The sequence below is a fragment of the Plectropomus leopardus genome, chromosome 11 (assembly GCF_008729295.1).
Source record: "Plectropomus leopardus isolate mb chromosome 11, YSFRI_Pleo_2.0, whole genome shotgun sequence".
NCBI classification, from domain to species: Eukaryota; Metazoa; Chordata; class Actinopteri; order Perciformes; family Serranidae; genus Plectropomus; species Plectropomus leopardus.
In genome coordinates, this window is record NC_056473.1 from 23,572,688 (window position 1) to 23,589,475 (window position 16,788).

Here is a 16,788-nt window from a genome sequence, read left to right on the forward strand (position 1 = left end):
CACTCACTATGCTGTTTCCTGTTCCCCGTAGAGCGTTCCTCTCTGTTCTGCTCTTACCTTTGCTTCCTCAACCTGTCTCCCTGGTTCCTGCTTGCTTATTCCCATCTCGGCAGATTCCTCATTTCCTGTGTACCTTCTAATCTTTTCCTCAACTCAGTTCCTCTCTTTAGTGGTTTTTCTCTCTCCACCAGAACCCATGACCCCTTCCCCAGCTACTGTTTCCATCTTCCTGTTTCCCTCCGCTTCTTTGTCCTCCCCCTTGATTCCCTGTCTTTCTACACAATGAATCCAGAGGGTTTTATCTTTTTTCCTCAATGGCTTTGCCACTCTCCCTAATCCCTCATCTCCATCAGCTTCCCTCTCAGTCTCTATCACTCTCTCCCTTGTGCTTCCTTCCTACATCGTCTTCACACTCACATTTTGCTCTCTTTTTTCATCCCATATTCTACCCCCTCACTCCCTTCCCCTTCACCGTCCTCTCACATTTCCAACCTCTCACACTTTCTGACATGCAATCCCTCCTTCCTCTCTCCAGGGCACTCTTCTTTTCCCTCCATTTCACTTTCCTTCTTTTTGCATTTCCCTGATGGATACATGCACACCAAACACATACATGGACGCTCACACCTCCAAAACACACTCACACACTAACACACCATTACACCCTCACCTTTAGCACCACCCAAATGCGCATCTGCGCTCTATCCCACCATATATTATCGCTGTGGCTGCTTGTCTGTCGGGCAACACCTTCAGCTCAACCGCATCATGGGTGAATGCACACTTACAGTCATGGCAGAAAACACATTTGCAGAAAATAACCCGGCCCATTATAGTGAGAGCTGGCTGACACCTAATGCATCACTCAAGGGTGTCCGTCTGTTTACTACTAATAGCTGCACGCCATTTTGGTCCATTGACACTTTAGTGGATGCATGTGGGGATAATGCTCCCTCTCAGTAGTATTTGATACCAAATTAGTTACTGTCAGCTAATCATGGATAAATCACCCATGAAAAGGTAAAGCAGGATTCAGCCACGAGATGTGTGTAGTGATCCAGATCCCTTGCAACGTGACAGCCAATCAGTGGGAGCGTAAGGAGCGGCATTCAGGGAGCCTCTTCATTTGATAAGATGCAATGGAGCACCTGATGCCAGTGTTGATTACTCCCATTTTGTATCTTTATTCCAGCTTCTGTTATTTGCCTAAATACATCAGTCTTTCAGCCCTGAAAAAGAGTGATGCAGAATAAAGCTACTAAGTGACTCTACTACTTATGGATGGCTGCATTAGACATGCCTGAAGAAAAGATAATATGGTCAAAAAAAAAATGTGTGGGGAAAATTAAATTGAGCTCCGGGCACATAACCATCTCTTAAAAGGACTGTATCTAAATTTCTCCAACATTCATCAAAGCTATCCAAGAGAATGGAATCATATTCAGTGCACCTCTTCGCTCTGGTTTCATAATTTTCTCCCTTTTTGGACTTAATGCAATTTTAAAAATGCAAAAACAGCATTTTCCCCTTCTCTTGGGCCAACAGAGATTAAAAAAAAATGTCTCTAGTGCAAACTTAGGGAAACATTTCTAAGAGAACCCCAAAACAAGGAGTGATTAAATTTTCCTTTTAACTTCTTTTCACTGCACGGTAAACCTATTAGGAACTTCATTAATAATCTCTAAACTTTTGCAAAGTAGCAGTCAAAGTTCTTTACAGCTATTGAGGCCTTTAGCAGGGTGAATAATGAGCAGTCAATATCTCGTATTGGTGCAGCCTCAACACCTCTTGGTCTTTCTTTAATGTGTTATTGTTCCAGAAAGATAATGGCCTTGTGAGCCTCATTGAAGTTTGCACAATGCAGACTAGGCAGGTGCAATTTTCTGAAACAGCCAGTGTACTGTGAAAAGAAGGAGGTACGGTAAATGACTGAAATGATTTAGATGCAGAGATGGAAAGAAAAGACTTTGAGAGAGGGAGCCCCATTTGAGCACCACACACTTTACATGGTGATCTCACCTCCTTTCTGCTGTCAGCCAGCCAGTGAGTGTGTACTGAGGGGGCCAGAGAGGGGCACGTCTTTCAAGCCAAGTGTCGATCGAGCAGGGAAATGTTGCAGTTGAGGCTGGGCTTTACACACTCTAATGCAAATGTGATACTCGTAGAAGCACAAATCAGTGAGATAATGAGCTTTTTTTGTGCTTTTTTGGGGGGAGGGTTACATATTACAGTGCTTCTTAAGTAACCTAATGGTTCAGAATGAGATCATTCATCATGGTTCGGTGTTTTTGGCCAGTGCTTGGTCAACATGGACCTAGCCAGTTCAAACAGAGACGGTATCAAAACAATTGTGGAAAATTTCCCTCAATCTTACCAGCACCTTGATATCACACCACCCCATCTCAGACTGTTGCACAAACTACAGGCTCTGCATCCGCATTTTCAAATTGCTTGCCACCCATGCCGCCACCACGGACACAAAATCTCGGACTGAAATCTGATCAAACTGTAAAACAAGGCAGTGCTGAATGAATACTAATCAAGATTATGCTATTGCACTGCCTATTTGATTCCTAAAATGTTTTCAAAAAAATATTTTAACAGCCTGTTTAGATATAATAGTGAGAGTTTGTGAATAGAGTGCCATACTGCTTCTTGCACAGTGAAAACAGGCGCAGAAAAAACTGAGATCCAACAATAAAAGTAAGCAGCGCTCATCAAACATAAACCAGTATTCTGTTACTAAGTTGCATATTCTTTTCATAAACATGTTTTAGCTTACTGTTTAACTGTAATACGAGATCCCTGGCTACCATTGTGTCAAACTGATGAGTATGCATTACGTCACATACCAGTGGAAGCATTTATTGGTTCAGTTGTGACGCATTGCATTCTGGTAGTTGTTCCGTTTTCTACCTCTTGAGTAAAAGCGAATGCCAATGTCTTTTTCCTCTATTCACATGGGATCAATTTCAAAAGTATTTGCATCTTTTTACTGCAGAGACAGCATAGTTTTATGTGAGTACCCTCTTCAAATCAGTGAAATACTTCTTTAATGGTAAACCTAGTACTTGCTTGGACTCATGCTTCTAAAATAGCTATTAGCATGGAAGTGTAGTAAGAAGAAGTGAAGGAAAAACAATCTCTAGTACACCCGCACACACATGCACCCACACACGAAAACACAAACAAAAAAAGCCCCTCACCAAAGTACAACTCTACCCAACAGCAACAGTAGAGCTATTGTTCTCTGTGAAATTCCTCCACAAGTCTGTGGGTGCAGGTCATCACTTGACCACCATCACCATGGTGACTGAGCGAGGGTAGGTTTAGGAGAGAAAGGTTGTTAATTTACAGGAGCCTGAACAGCAACGGCTGACTGGTCCTGATTCAAGGGCAGGGATGATTCATGCAGGCTCTGGTCCTGGGAGTCCTTCCCATCCACAGTTTGGCCATAGCTAATGACAACGAGGTCCTTAAACAACAGGAGTTCTGCAAAGACTGACACTTAGCCTTGGTGAGTGGGAGGAGGGGAAGAAATGGCACGAAATGAAGGATGAAACAAGTGAGGATATATTCTGAGATATAGCACAGAGGACTTACTCAACAGATGGGTGGATAAACATGGTATGGTATTCATTTCCCCATGAGAGCCAGTGAATAACAACAGTATATTCTAAATGCAACTGCCAGGCTTCCCAATTTAAAATGCACTCTTACTATACTAAAAAACAATTTACAATTTAAATTACAGAAATAGGAAGCTGCACCCCCTCAGTTCAGCACTGAGCACTGCCAGCAGCAGCCAACAGCATCTTGCCAACTCTTTGGCGTTCCTCTCCTGCGGACCAACAGCAGAGAGCCCCTCAACCCTGCTTTGTGAACACGCTTCAAGCTAACAAAAGCAAAAACCTGAAACTGTCCAGGAGTTCAAATCCATGGGCGGTGACATGTGCAACCTCCCCTATTTGTGCCTGTCAAGTGTGCGTTGGCTCTGATAAACTGGCACAATTACATTCCACTCCCACACCTCAGTCTCCTGCCATTATACTCCCCTACGCCATTTCACGCTCCCTCCCACACCTTTCTCTCTCCGCCAGAGCTCTGAGTGCTACTGACGAACGGTATGAACAGACCTACATCTCAGCGTCACACACGTCTCAACCACAAAAATTGCACATGGATTAACTTGTCATTTTAATCTATAGCACCTGTATTATTCGGCCCCAAAGTCTGGCAGCAATCAATGGGGGAGGACGTGGCGGTGTGAGAAGCTATTAGCAAGCTAAAAGGATACCAAAAGTGAATACATGCTGAGGGACTTTTAATCACTCTGACATTCTTTATTCTTTATATATGAGACTGACACTATGTGTTAATGTCTAGTTTACTGGAGACACTAATGGAGAGGCAGGAGTTACTGCTGACACTCACTGTATATATACAGCCCTGTCTGAATTACTGTTGTTTATTGGCCCTATAATGGCAAGGCGGTGACGACAGGTTGTTGAATACATACTGCTTATGCAAAACAGCAGATGCACTGCAAGTGGATCTATGGAGTAGTTCTTACACAGCCTTAGGAGGATATAACAAATAGAAAGCTTCAGATTACTCTCTGTGGGAGGGGAGCATCCCTGGAGTTTAAAATGAGGGATTTGACTTCTCAGAGAGCAGAGCTCCATACAAAAACCAAGAAGGTTAAAACTATTCATTGTATTGTCAGAGGGAATAGAAGACAGTTTGTGGATATGCCGCCATAGTGTCCGAAATAAAGCTTATGATCATGTTTTAGTTGGACAGACATTGTTATATTAAGCAGATTCCCTTGACAATCACTTTGAAACAAGTGATTCTCACTGACAGGCTTATCGAAATGTACAAAGGAAACTGGCAGGTTTAATTACACGCAGTCGTGTTCCCCCCAAAATATCTTGCTGATGCTTCATTTTGTAGATCTTGAACTGTGCTTAGTGTGTGGCCTAATTTTCATCAAACCAATCAGGGTCAAGGCTGATGTCGACTGCCAATGTTCTGACATGTAGCAGACTAATGTTAATTGTCAGCTTGCTGCCCAACAACTCACTCTGACTGACAGTTCTCCGAGGACCTGTAGGCCAATAATCACTCTGATGAGGTCACTGGTAAAAACCACAACGCGGCAGTTGTTGTGGCAGTTATACTTGTGCTTACTACTATTATTTTATAGTTAGCTGAGGGACTTGCTGTCTCCATAGGAGTCTGGACATTACACAATCTGCATGCTATACAGAACACATCGAGGCGGTGTGTAAACAAAGGCCCACCCTTGGGTGTGATTGTGCCATTGTAAGAGAGATACAAGACACCCTTCAGCAGACAAGACAATAAATAATTTTGTTTAAAATGCATTGTAATTTAAATCACATGTAAATGGATTTATCCAGCAAACAATGTAAATGCCTTCCAAGATGTGTCCTGAATGTCAACATCTCTGAACCATTGTGGTCTGCATAATTGATGTTGCCCCTTTTGTTCAAAGAAGAGCCCTAACGGATGTTTTGATGCTTTCAAAGTGTTTGTGAGCCACAGGCAGTGCAGTCTTCACAAGTTTAAGGATTTATTTGCCTTTTATTTCCCCAATTATTGCACTGATATTAAAATAAATAGTCTGGAGGAGACAAGGCAATGAAAGCATAAATCTTCCTCATGTGATGTTGAAAAGCTACAGTGCATCATGAAACTTAATGCACGAATGGAAAGCTTTATTGTCACAGCTTTGCTTTATGTACAGGAACATAACAAAATGTGGATGCATGAGTGTGTTGTCCACTGAAACTATAATGCATATTGCAACACACACACACACACACACACACACACACACACACACACACACACAAAAACACACAAAAAAAACCCCAAAACAAATGCCTTTGATGCCTGTGACTGCACAAAGCATACCTTATCTTCCAAAACGCACAAAGCAATTGGGAGCTTTTGATGGCCTTAAACCATCCTCTGGCCCTCTGTTTCTACCTTCACATCAGTCACACTTCCCCTCACTCTGTTACTTTTTCTCTCAGAACAACTTCAATTCAGAAAAAATAGGCTAAGATGAAGCTTCTTTGAGATAGAGGAGATGTGAGTATTAATCACTATCACACTCTCCCACAGTCACCACGCCATCTGATACTCTTTGTCTACTGGTGTTAATTAATGCGTAATGAGAGACGCTGATGTGTGCATTTTAAATCAATTACTTTTCTAAAACTACTCTTAGGGGATTCTCAGCCACTTTCAAAAAAGCGTCAACTTGTGAGCTCATCGCTTTTGTACTTGTAGTCTTTAAACTTGTCAGTGGTGTGACCTTCAGGAAGTTTATCCTAGAGTTATTTGTCACAATTAAACATGCAGAGTAATCACTGACTGTGTGTGTGTTTGCGTGTGTGTTTGTGACTGTGTGTGTGTGTTCATGCTTCCTTGGATATGCAGAGTGCCTCTTGTTCTCAGTGAGGGCTCCCCCAGCATCTGGCCAAGTCCTGTGAGCCCTGTGGCGGTGTTTCAACAACAATTCGTTGCAGGGGCAAACATGCGCGCCGTCACTGCACTCTCTATCCCCTGCTATGAGCAGCCCAGCAGACTGGGGAAAGCAATGAGAAGCTCAGCTTTGCAAAACTAGCTTTCATGTCATTTCTGTTTCCAGAGTTACACTGCTCGGCCTCGGGGCTTGACTTGAGATGGATGCTGCTCTCATCCTCCTCGGCTTATCGCTACCCCTCGCTCAGTTCTATCCAAATCCCCGCCTTTCTCTACCAAATCACCTGTCTCTCTTTGCTTGCCTCCATCTTCCTGCCCATTGCTATTCATTGCTCCTCGCGACTACCTTTCTGGTTCACTTTATGTTTATGTGGTGTGCTTTCCATTTCTTTATCTCTGTTATCCGTTACAGGCTCCCCATCCCACTCCTTCTATCTCGCTGTGCGATGATTGCACCAATGCATTTATAGAAGATTGTGTATTGTTACACTGCACTGTTTGCCACTTTGCCACCTCTCTGCTATTTCAAAAATCAATTACCCATCAAATAAAACGATAAACAGTAAAAGCGGCTCTGTGCTGCTGTTTGTGTCTAACTGTGCCAAATTGTTTAAAATCACTCTGATGGGAAATCAAAACACTGGAGGCATAAGAAAGCCTGGAGGACGGTGCTGTTTCTGTAGATCTAATTATCTGACACCTCTACGGCAGGACAACCTGGTACACATATGACACAATGATTCGTCCGCTGACAAGCTGCATGCTGATCTCTCACTAGACTTTTCAAATCAAGGAACCAAATATGGAGACACTGAAGCAAGTAATTATGGGTAAGGGGGAAGAGGAGTTAAACAGAGAAGGAGGTACCGGGGAGAAAGTGAGGAAGGAGATGCTGTGCTCAGGTGGTTTAGAGCAGATATTGCATGCCTTATCTGTCACCTGCAGGTCTGTGCTTATTATAGAGAGAGGCAAAGTCAGAGCAGAATGTAAGGTGAGTACATGTGTGTGCGCGCGTGTGTGTGTGTGTGTGTGTGTGTGTGTGTGTGTGTGTGTGTTTGTGTGTGTGTGTGTGTGTGTGCGCGCTTGTCCATACAGAAAAGAAATGCCGAGAGTCAAACCACAGCAATGCCTTCACTCCTTCCAAAATGCAGTTGCAGACAATAAAAAGAAAACAAAGAAAAAAAAACAAAGAAAAAACAAAACTGAGCTGCTCTTTCTTGATGTTTTCTGAAGGTCACAACAACACGGATCTCACAACTTCTCAACACTTGTACTTTACGCAGCACTACACAAGTTCTCAGCAGCGAAATAAGCCGGAGAACATTTGGGTCATTTCTGCTCCATACATACCAATAAATACTATGAAATCAGTGCTGACAGGGAGTCTTTGGGGATATAACAACACTACCAAACACACTCTGGCACTGGTACAATCCTGTAGAATTGAAAACACGCACACTACCCGGGGGATAGTTGAAAAATCAGGCATTTTTTTATGATAAGAAAAAGATATGACTCGGTGCTCTATCATTAGACACCTGAAACATTTTAGAGATGGAGGAAGTCTGAGAAGCTTCTCAGTCAACCGTAGCAGGCTTTTTAATAAAATCGCTGCTAGGCAGAACACTTTCCTTTTGTAGGAAATGGAGTATAATAATTGTAGTCAGGACTGGCAATATTATGTGTCATAAAGCACCCCTTAGATCTTAACTGAACCTCCACCTAGGTGAATAAACATTTTATGATCTATTATTTACAAGTTTAAATAGACTGAGAATGTTTTCTGCAAGGTATTATTACTGAATGTTATGTCTAACTTGACTCAATAACACAAGTTTAATTGACACAGACGTGAATGCTTCCAGTCGCCTCTCTGTCCTGCTAAATCTGTGCTAAATTCGAAGTAAATTTAAGCTCTTAAGTCTATTTTGCAAGTGTTGGTGGTGCTTTTTGTGCTTTGGACGGTGGTGGCATGTGGCTCACAGTCACTCATCAACGTGTGGAAATCAACTCAGCAGTCAATAAACTCTCCTCCCAGCTCAAGGTTTTCAAATGTAATCTTGTAGTAGTAGTACTAGTAAGTACTGATGAAAGATGGAAAAGAATGGACACCAGCTAAACTAGCATCCTACAAGCCATTGTGCTAAATCCTTGACAGCGCCATTCAACCAGGTGACTCTTTTTGTTGTTCTGATCTGACGAAGCAGGGGACTCTGGCGTGTGTGCTTTGCAATGAACAAGGACGAGTGTGACAGTGGGAATGTGAGGTGCTGTCCCGATCCTGCAGTGGATCACTGCCATACGCTGTTCAAAGGCGGCTGCAGAGTTGAGTTACTGCCCGTGTTTGTGTGGAGCAATCATGAAACTGTCCAGGTCAGGATATGCGGACAGTTAAGTCATTCCACAGCCCAAACCATAAATATGGACAACAATGTAAGAAAACAAAAAAAAAAGGACAAAATTACACAGGAGCTGATCAGATCACATTTCTCTGAAGTTGTACTTTGTATAATTCCATGTGACAAATTAATTACTGATTGATTAAAAATAAAAACATACAATATTTGATATTCTGCATCCAGTAAACTTTTCATATGGAATCCAATATGTATTGTGAAGACTGCATTGTGAGATCTGATGCCTCAGACGGCAAAACGCAGCTCTGTTCTGCTGGCACTGGAGTTGGTATTGTTCACTTGTCAACAAGGAAATGGAGTGCAGTGGACACTGATATCAATCAATATTTCTGCATCACTATGGAGCTCTATTCAGCATTCTGTGGCTCTGCATTGAGTCTTGGGTTCAGAGAAGGACGTCTGTGATGATGGATTCTCTTTCTCTTCTGTCTCTCACTAACACACACAGGTGAAAAATAAAAGAATTTAACTAAATCAACTTCCTTAATTAGGCAAAATGAAAACAAAATAAGTCTGATAAATGTTAGCTTATTAAATTTAGATTTGTGAGGTAATACATTAGTTGACTAAATTATAATGAGCAGAATAATCATCTCCTGCAACGATTATCCGATCTGCAGTTTGTCAATAGTGTCAGATCAGAGCCATTTTTCACCGCTGAGGAAAGAAATGAACATTTTTATTTTATTTTAGAGAATAAATGGTGTCGAGAAGTTTCACTGAGATTTACTATGTTCATATTCTGAAGTCTAATGCGAGACTGCAGCGGAGACACAGTTTCGATCAAGTTTCTGCTGATTTCTCAGTATTGGTAATAACATTACTGTCTTGTGGGCTATAGATATTGCCTTTTTTGTACTTCTCACTTGGCCTGTTTTGTTATTTTTGACAGACTTTCTTTTTTTACTGCAGAGTAAATCAATGTGACAGCAGCACCTAAACAGAGGGATAGGGATACACTGGATTTTTTTTCATAACAGAAGAAAAACACTGACAGTGGTCCACATTTGGTTGCCGGGGGTTATTTGCACATCAGGGTTGGACTGCTGACAGAAATCACGTCAGCTTGCCAGTAGAAGTACAGCTGAAGTGTTGACAGAAGCCGACTGTTGTGCCATAGTGGTAGCAGCTGCCTGTGAGAAGTGAAGCTGCCAGTGGAATAAGAATGGCATGCCAGATGTAAGTGGTACCTGCCAGTGAATAAGATATAGCAGAAGACATCATACTCACTGTTGGGGATGATACTGCTGTTTAAGGCTCAGCAATGTGGCTTAAAAATACTATTATGACATTTTCAGGCTATATCTCAATACACAATATGTAACTCAATATTTTGAAATCTCCTCTTAACTGCTCTCAACTAATAAAATACAAAATTAAATGAGCTTGTCTCAGGTTGGAGGTGCCAATATTTTTGCGACGAACTTGAAGCTTTCCGTTAATAGCTAGCTGTTAGTGGTTGGGAGAAATGTTATTTGTAATTCAACATGTATATATTATATCATAAATTGTTACCGCGTTGCTTTTAAATGTGTTTTTTTTTTAACTGTGGAGAATAAAAACACGCTGGGAAATATTGTAAAACTTTGTCAGAAGACTATTGGCACTGACTTAAGAGATCTTGATTATGTTTACCAAGTCAGCGCTACCCAGAGGGCAAAGGTCATCCTAGCAGACCTCATCACCCTCTATATGTAGAGTTCTGGCTCCCGCCATCAAGCAGGAGGTTTACATTTCCTCGGAGGGCCAAGTCGAAAAGATATCTGTGGTGTTTTATCCCGTCAGTAGTTGTATTTTCAAGTAAGTTGGGTTATTAATTAAGTCACCTCTGAACTCTTTATCTCACTGCAATTCATATCCTAATGACATCTGTAGTATGTTATAAGTACTTAAATCTATTTATTGTTTTATTTTATGATGTTGGTTGTGGATGATTTTGGTTTACTGGTGCAAACCAGGGACAACAAAGACTTTGTAATCTCAACTAATAAAATAAGATAATCCTTTATCAGTCCCACAGTGGAGAAATTCAGTGTTACAGCAGCTGTACAGAACAATACAATAGTAAAGAAAATAATTACAAATATTAAAATATCAAAATGTTCGATAATAACAAAGCGATAATGCAATAATGTGAGCAGGAAACCACCTAACAGCTCTCCAGTTCATATATCAACAGTATTTGCAAGTCGTATTGGTGTTCCAGGGGCAAAAAATGTCGGTCTGGAGTCCTATATATAGAAAACACACGGCCTCATTTGCTCACACTACCATTTAACTGTTTAAGCTTAACTGTTACTGTGGAGCCCTTAAACGTTACGATTTATTCACTGTGAACTGGAAACAAATAAACAGCTCTCCAGTCTATACATTAATAATGTTTGCAAGTCTTCTGGTGCTCCGTTATCTTAAAATGCGACTAAATAGTTGCAGTCTGGAGCCCTGCAGATACAAAAACACACGCTTTGCCTGCCCGAACACTATTGCTCAGGAGAAAGTTGTCTGAATGGATGGAGGATTGTCTGTGATGAACAATGTTTGTGGGTTTGTGTGTGTGTGTGTGTGTGTGTGTGTGTGTGTGTGTGTGTGTGTGTGCGTGCGTGCGTGCATGTGTGGGAGAGAGTGTGAGAACCAAAATGCCAAAGCGAATCTCATACTAGTACCTTAAAAATATGACGTAAAAGTATAAAGTTGTTTGCAATGTAGTCATTTCATACATGCCAGTTGGAACAAACCACAAAACATTGGGTATATTTGATATATCACACACCCCTACTACTGCTATTTGTGTTACAGTGCAAAGTCAGAACAATATCATCAATATCATTACTTTTCGGAACATTACCCTAATGATGCTGTGGTGTGACTTTGAGTTTTAAATAGGCATAGAGAGCGTTCACAGCAGCTCATGTCTTCTTTGGCATAAAGTTGAATCTGTCAGTGGCTTTGCTGTATCTTTATGAACAGACTACAGAATACATTTCATAAGTGATGTTTTCAGAAATATCAGATGATGTGACATGTTGAGTGTCAGAATCCTCCAACTCCTCTATCATCAATTTTATCCAGTTTAATAGAAAACTGTATAAATACTGTCTATACAAGCTTCCACGAGTTTTGAAATGTGCTGCAAACTTCGCTGCCAATATTTTCAACAATTACGGCCTGATTATATTCAATAAACTCCAGTTTTTCACAACAGATGATCGTGACAGTGGTTACCTCCCAGTCTTGTCTTTAAATTGCTCACGCTTGTGTTGTTGTGGATCAACTCTGAATGAAGCGAAGAAAGTGAATGAAGATAAAGATGATTATTTCAAGACTTCCCCCTGTGAGAGAAAACTATCCAGCTCATCCAACATAATTGGTGTTTCTGCAGCTATTTCTGACTGACTGAATCAAGGGACGTTAAGGCTTCCAGTGTGCTGTGTACAGTGTTTTCCACACTACCTCCAAAATTCTCAAAATCTCCACATCAAGTGATTGTTAGTATGCTGTTACTTTTTTTAAGCCATTCTCACACAAAGTCCTTTAATTTTGGAAGTTATCAACTATCCAGTCCGACAAGCTTCAGCAAATCATATATGTTCCATACAGTAGACCCAATAGTTGTGCATATCTTAGACACAATATCACATTTATATAATGTTTAATTTAAGACATAATGAACATCAATAAACATATTTTTTGTACATGTGTTTCTGTCATCTGGAGTTATAATGTTGACAGCCTCCAATTTTAATCTACATTTTCACATACTGTGCACATATTATCTACTTGTTAACTACTGTCTAGTAAATGTATATTTCATTTTTCAGTGTATAGTGTTTATACCACATATACCAGCCTTCTCACTTTCTGACACTAAATAGCTGTCTATATAGTGAAACGTAGCATCATGGCATTCATTTTTACTGTCTGCACGGTATAACTGTTTCATATTCTTATGTCTTTCTAATTTTCTACTTACTACATACATATGTTGCTATTTTTGAGTTCATTTTGGCATTCTCTTACTGCCAATATTTGGCATTGATTCATTTCAGTCCCACTGCTATTTTTGCTTCTATTAAGCCCATCCTGCTTATCAAAAAGTCCCACTTTACATGTTCTGGTTGTAGCTCTTTGATTGAATTTGCTGTATCCTTCCACAGTTTGCCGCAGAAGCAGTTCAGTGTGCTCAAAGGAGTAATTAAAGTTTTTATTAAAGAATTGTATCGCCTGTTGCATTTTTTTTGTGTTTTGTATTTTGGTGAAATGTGTCAGTTAACTGACCGAAGTTCCAATTAATACACTATGAAATGAGTGAGTTAAAGGTTAACCCTCTCTGCTCTGCCACAATTTCCCATCCGTTGTTGCTCAGTCATCCTCAGCCTCAGCATCCCTAAATATTGCTCTACATCTGCTTTCTTTTCTACACACGTGACCGTCTCATACGTTTAACTTACCTGCTGTAGTTAGGCACAGTTCCTCATCACTGTTGTCCTGACAGTTGTCCTGGCCGTTACATAAGAAGCTGCGGTCTACACAGTGGCCGTTTCGACACTTGAAGCGAGCCTCCGAGCACACCAGTGGGTTTCCTGCTGTGGTAGAGTCGAGACAGAGGTCAAAGGTCAAGTGTTAGTTAAAATAGGAATACAGTGAGGTTTCAAAGAACTCCGAGAAACAAGAGCAATTGAGTGAGTGACTCTGAGAAACAAACTTTGGGAAGAGTTTCACATTAAGAAAATATTTAAAAGAATATCCAATTAATATTCTGTTGTGATAGTTTGTGCAGTTTGTTAGAAGTTGTTTTCTGTTGATCTCATGCAATCAACAACATTAATTGCATTTCATGAAATTTAAAGAGGAAAACATAAGTATTCCATTTTCATGGGGATTTTCACAGAAGAAATTAAACATGAAAACAGTCTGAATTAAAGTAGTGATGCCTTTGATGTGAGGGGCTTGATAAAAGTCAAACTGGAAAAAAAAACACGTAAAAAAACATTCACAATCCTGCCTGGCACTAGCACTCCCTTTTAGCACATGTTCTGGTTTTGTCTCTGTTCTTGCGTCTGCAAAATGAGGCTGAATTATCTTGTGAGAAGATCCAGACAATTACACAGTAGTGACGCAGTATGTGCTGGGAGCGTGGAGCAAAGCTCCATTTAAATGGCGAGATTAGATTTGTGAGCGTGGTGCCCTGCAGGCGAGGAACACTGCCTCTGACAATGGTGAGTGATCGGCTTGATGCACGCTACCCACTGGGAAAGCGAGGAGGGGGTCATGTGAGGACAAATAATATGCCTTATAATGCAAGCTACACCTGGATCCTAGAGCTCCTCTTGTCCTTCATTTCAATACAACATGTGTATTCACCTGACTAAAAGGCAAAGCTAGACCCAGGGGTGCCGAGTCAGGAGTTACAAGCAATGCAAACAAATAAAGATGACTCAAACTTTTTGAAAGGGTAATAGAATTTTCAACATTGCCATTCATACACTGTCACTACTATTACTATCTGCTCTAAATGCAGGATTTGATAGTGAGTGGAGGGGACAGCACCAGTGCAGAAATTGTATTCTTCATAGAATGACTCTCCTTTTCCTCTGGAAGGAGAGACATAAAGAATACTTCACACCTTAGAAAGCACAAGCAATACGGCATTACAAAAACTAAAGTAGAGCAAAAAAACTCTAGTGACAATATCTGACCACACCGTTCAGAATCAAATCTAAAGACGGCAACAGTTACATGATTATGTGTGTGGTGTACCTCCAGAAAAACACTAAGATGTTTGCCTTTAAAAATTAACCACCCAACCTCCTAAGATGGAGGCTGGGATGTCAGTTCAATTTAGTAAGTGAGGTCTTCTCATTTTTTTTGTTCACAGTGGAACACAATGAACAATGTAGATCAGAGAGGGAAGAAAGAAGAGAGACAGGAGAGATGTGCAAGATGTGCAGAGGTGTGGCGATTGTTATCTTAATTGGATATCTTTATTATTCTTACTGTTTTTCCTTGCTGCTCCTTAATTAAATCAGTTAAAGAGTGCTGTTTTTCCATTATTTTGCACTGACCCATTCAAACTATATGCAAGTATTTTGGGGAGATTGCACTGATGAAGCATATTAAACAGGTACTCAAGCTGTTTAGTATTGCAGTTGTTGTGTGACTCAGAAGAGATAATTGTCTGCTTTTACACCTGAAACAACAGAGGACAGGATATTCTTGCATGTATTTCTCTGGGTCAAGCTCCAAAAGCACTTTACCCTACATCTCCCATAATACATAATAGCAACTTTTACTTAGACCTCTGCCTGCCTGATTAAAGAATACATTTTTCAAACTTCACACCCCATATTTGTCATTTAGGCTTTTTGTTATACATTTACAGTCTCCAAGCCTAAGCTGAAGCTGTTTTCTCATATGAACTACAATGTCCAGATAATCAGACACACCCACTTGCTTGCTGTGAAATGTGCCTGCTCTAGTCACGCGTGGGCACAATCAGACATTACATTGACTCAGTACTAGGAAGCTTGCAGGGTAAAGTCTGTTTAGTATCTGCTCCGACTGATTTGGACATTTGTGTTGTCACATACAGCTCGTTATAATTCAGGTTTGCAGTGCATGTGCGGGGCAGTAGATCAGCGAGCAGGCCATGACTTCTGGTGGACATGACATGAGACAGATTGCTTTTAAAGGAAATGACTGTCGTGTGAGACTCACTGCAGTTCTCCTCGTCACTCCCATCAGGACAGTCACTGAAGCCGTTACAGCGAAAGCGTCCGATGATGCAGTGGATGCCATTAGCACAGGCGAAGAATGTGGGGGCACACTTTGACTTGACCTTAGCTAAGGACAGATGAAGGGTTGGGGGGAAGTGGTGGAAAGAAAAACAATGGATGATGAAGCAATTTGTAATGCAATATGTGATGTTTTATGACATAATTAACCTTGGCTGTTGCACAAAAGAAGTTCTCTTAATGTTTTTATGGTAATAATGTAACTGACAACTGTATGCTCTAAAACTAAAACAGCAATTTAACCATCAGGCATTGTACAGGGTTCAAACAGTCAAACAGCTGCTTTTTGTTATAGAGGACCAATTAGTTACTCAGCTCATTTTGTTCTGTAATGCTTATCTTCATGTTCTCTGAAGTATGACAAGTAAAGGGTAAGATCCTGAGCATAAAGTACTGATAGGAGAAAGAAAACAAGTTAATGACAAAGACAAAGGGAGCAAATCATGTGGGAGAGTGTTTGTATGGATTCTGCCATTGATCAGCCTAAGCAGGCCACGGGTCTTATCTCCCAGGACAGGCCTGACTGAGACTGAGTGACGAGCCTGCAGAACATCAATGCCTGGCATCCTCCGTTTAGCACTAGCCCCTAGTTTTAACTCAAACACATTGATCTTCCCTGGCAGAAGGAGAAAAACAAGATTGCAGGTAGATGAAGGCAAAGACATCAGAAAATAAAGGAGCTCGTTTTAGCTCAATTGCCGTGAAGACAGAATTTTAAAGTCTGACGGCAGCAAAAAAAGACATTTAAAAGACACTGCGCTACAGACGGTGGAATTTTCAGCTTATAATAATGGACCGCAGCTGTGTGAAATACAGTACCATCTCTCAGACCTCTGTTTCTCCACTCTGGCCATTGTTAAACTACTCATGGATTATTCCCTTCCAGAAATTTGCATTATAATACAAGCTTAAACTTGTAAATTTGGCTTTGTGTGAGAGCTACTCCTGTAATCGTACTTCTTGGAGACCGAGAAAGAAAAAGCTACCAAATTACTTCTAAGACATTATTATGATACTAGTTAAATAAGACCAGAAGTTAATGCCAGTGAGGGAACAGCATT

General features: G+C 40.8%; 1 protein-coding gene across 2 annotated transcripts in view; it reads right to left on the minus strand.

Annotated features, from left to right (window-relative positions):
• The window catches only part of ldlrad3 (low density lipoprotein receptor class A domain containing 3), an 86,347-nt gene that overhangs the window by 27,970 nt on the left and 41,589 nt on the right, over positions 1-16,788 (minus strand). The window contains exons 3-4 of one of the 2 annotated variants that reach the window (XM_042496802.1): positions 15,651-15,776; positions 13,385-13,516 (exon numbers count right to left, since the gene is read on the minus strand). In XM_042496802.1, the coding sequence (XP_042352736.1) occupies positions 13,385-13,516; positions 15,651-15,776 (258 nt within the window). Of the gene's footprint in view, positions 1-13,384; positions 13,520-15,650; positions 15,777-16,788 lie in introns of both variants that reach the window. The other variant, XM_042496801.1, reaches the window with a different exon arrangement.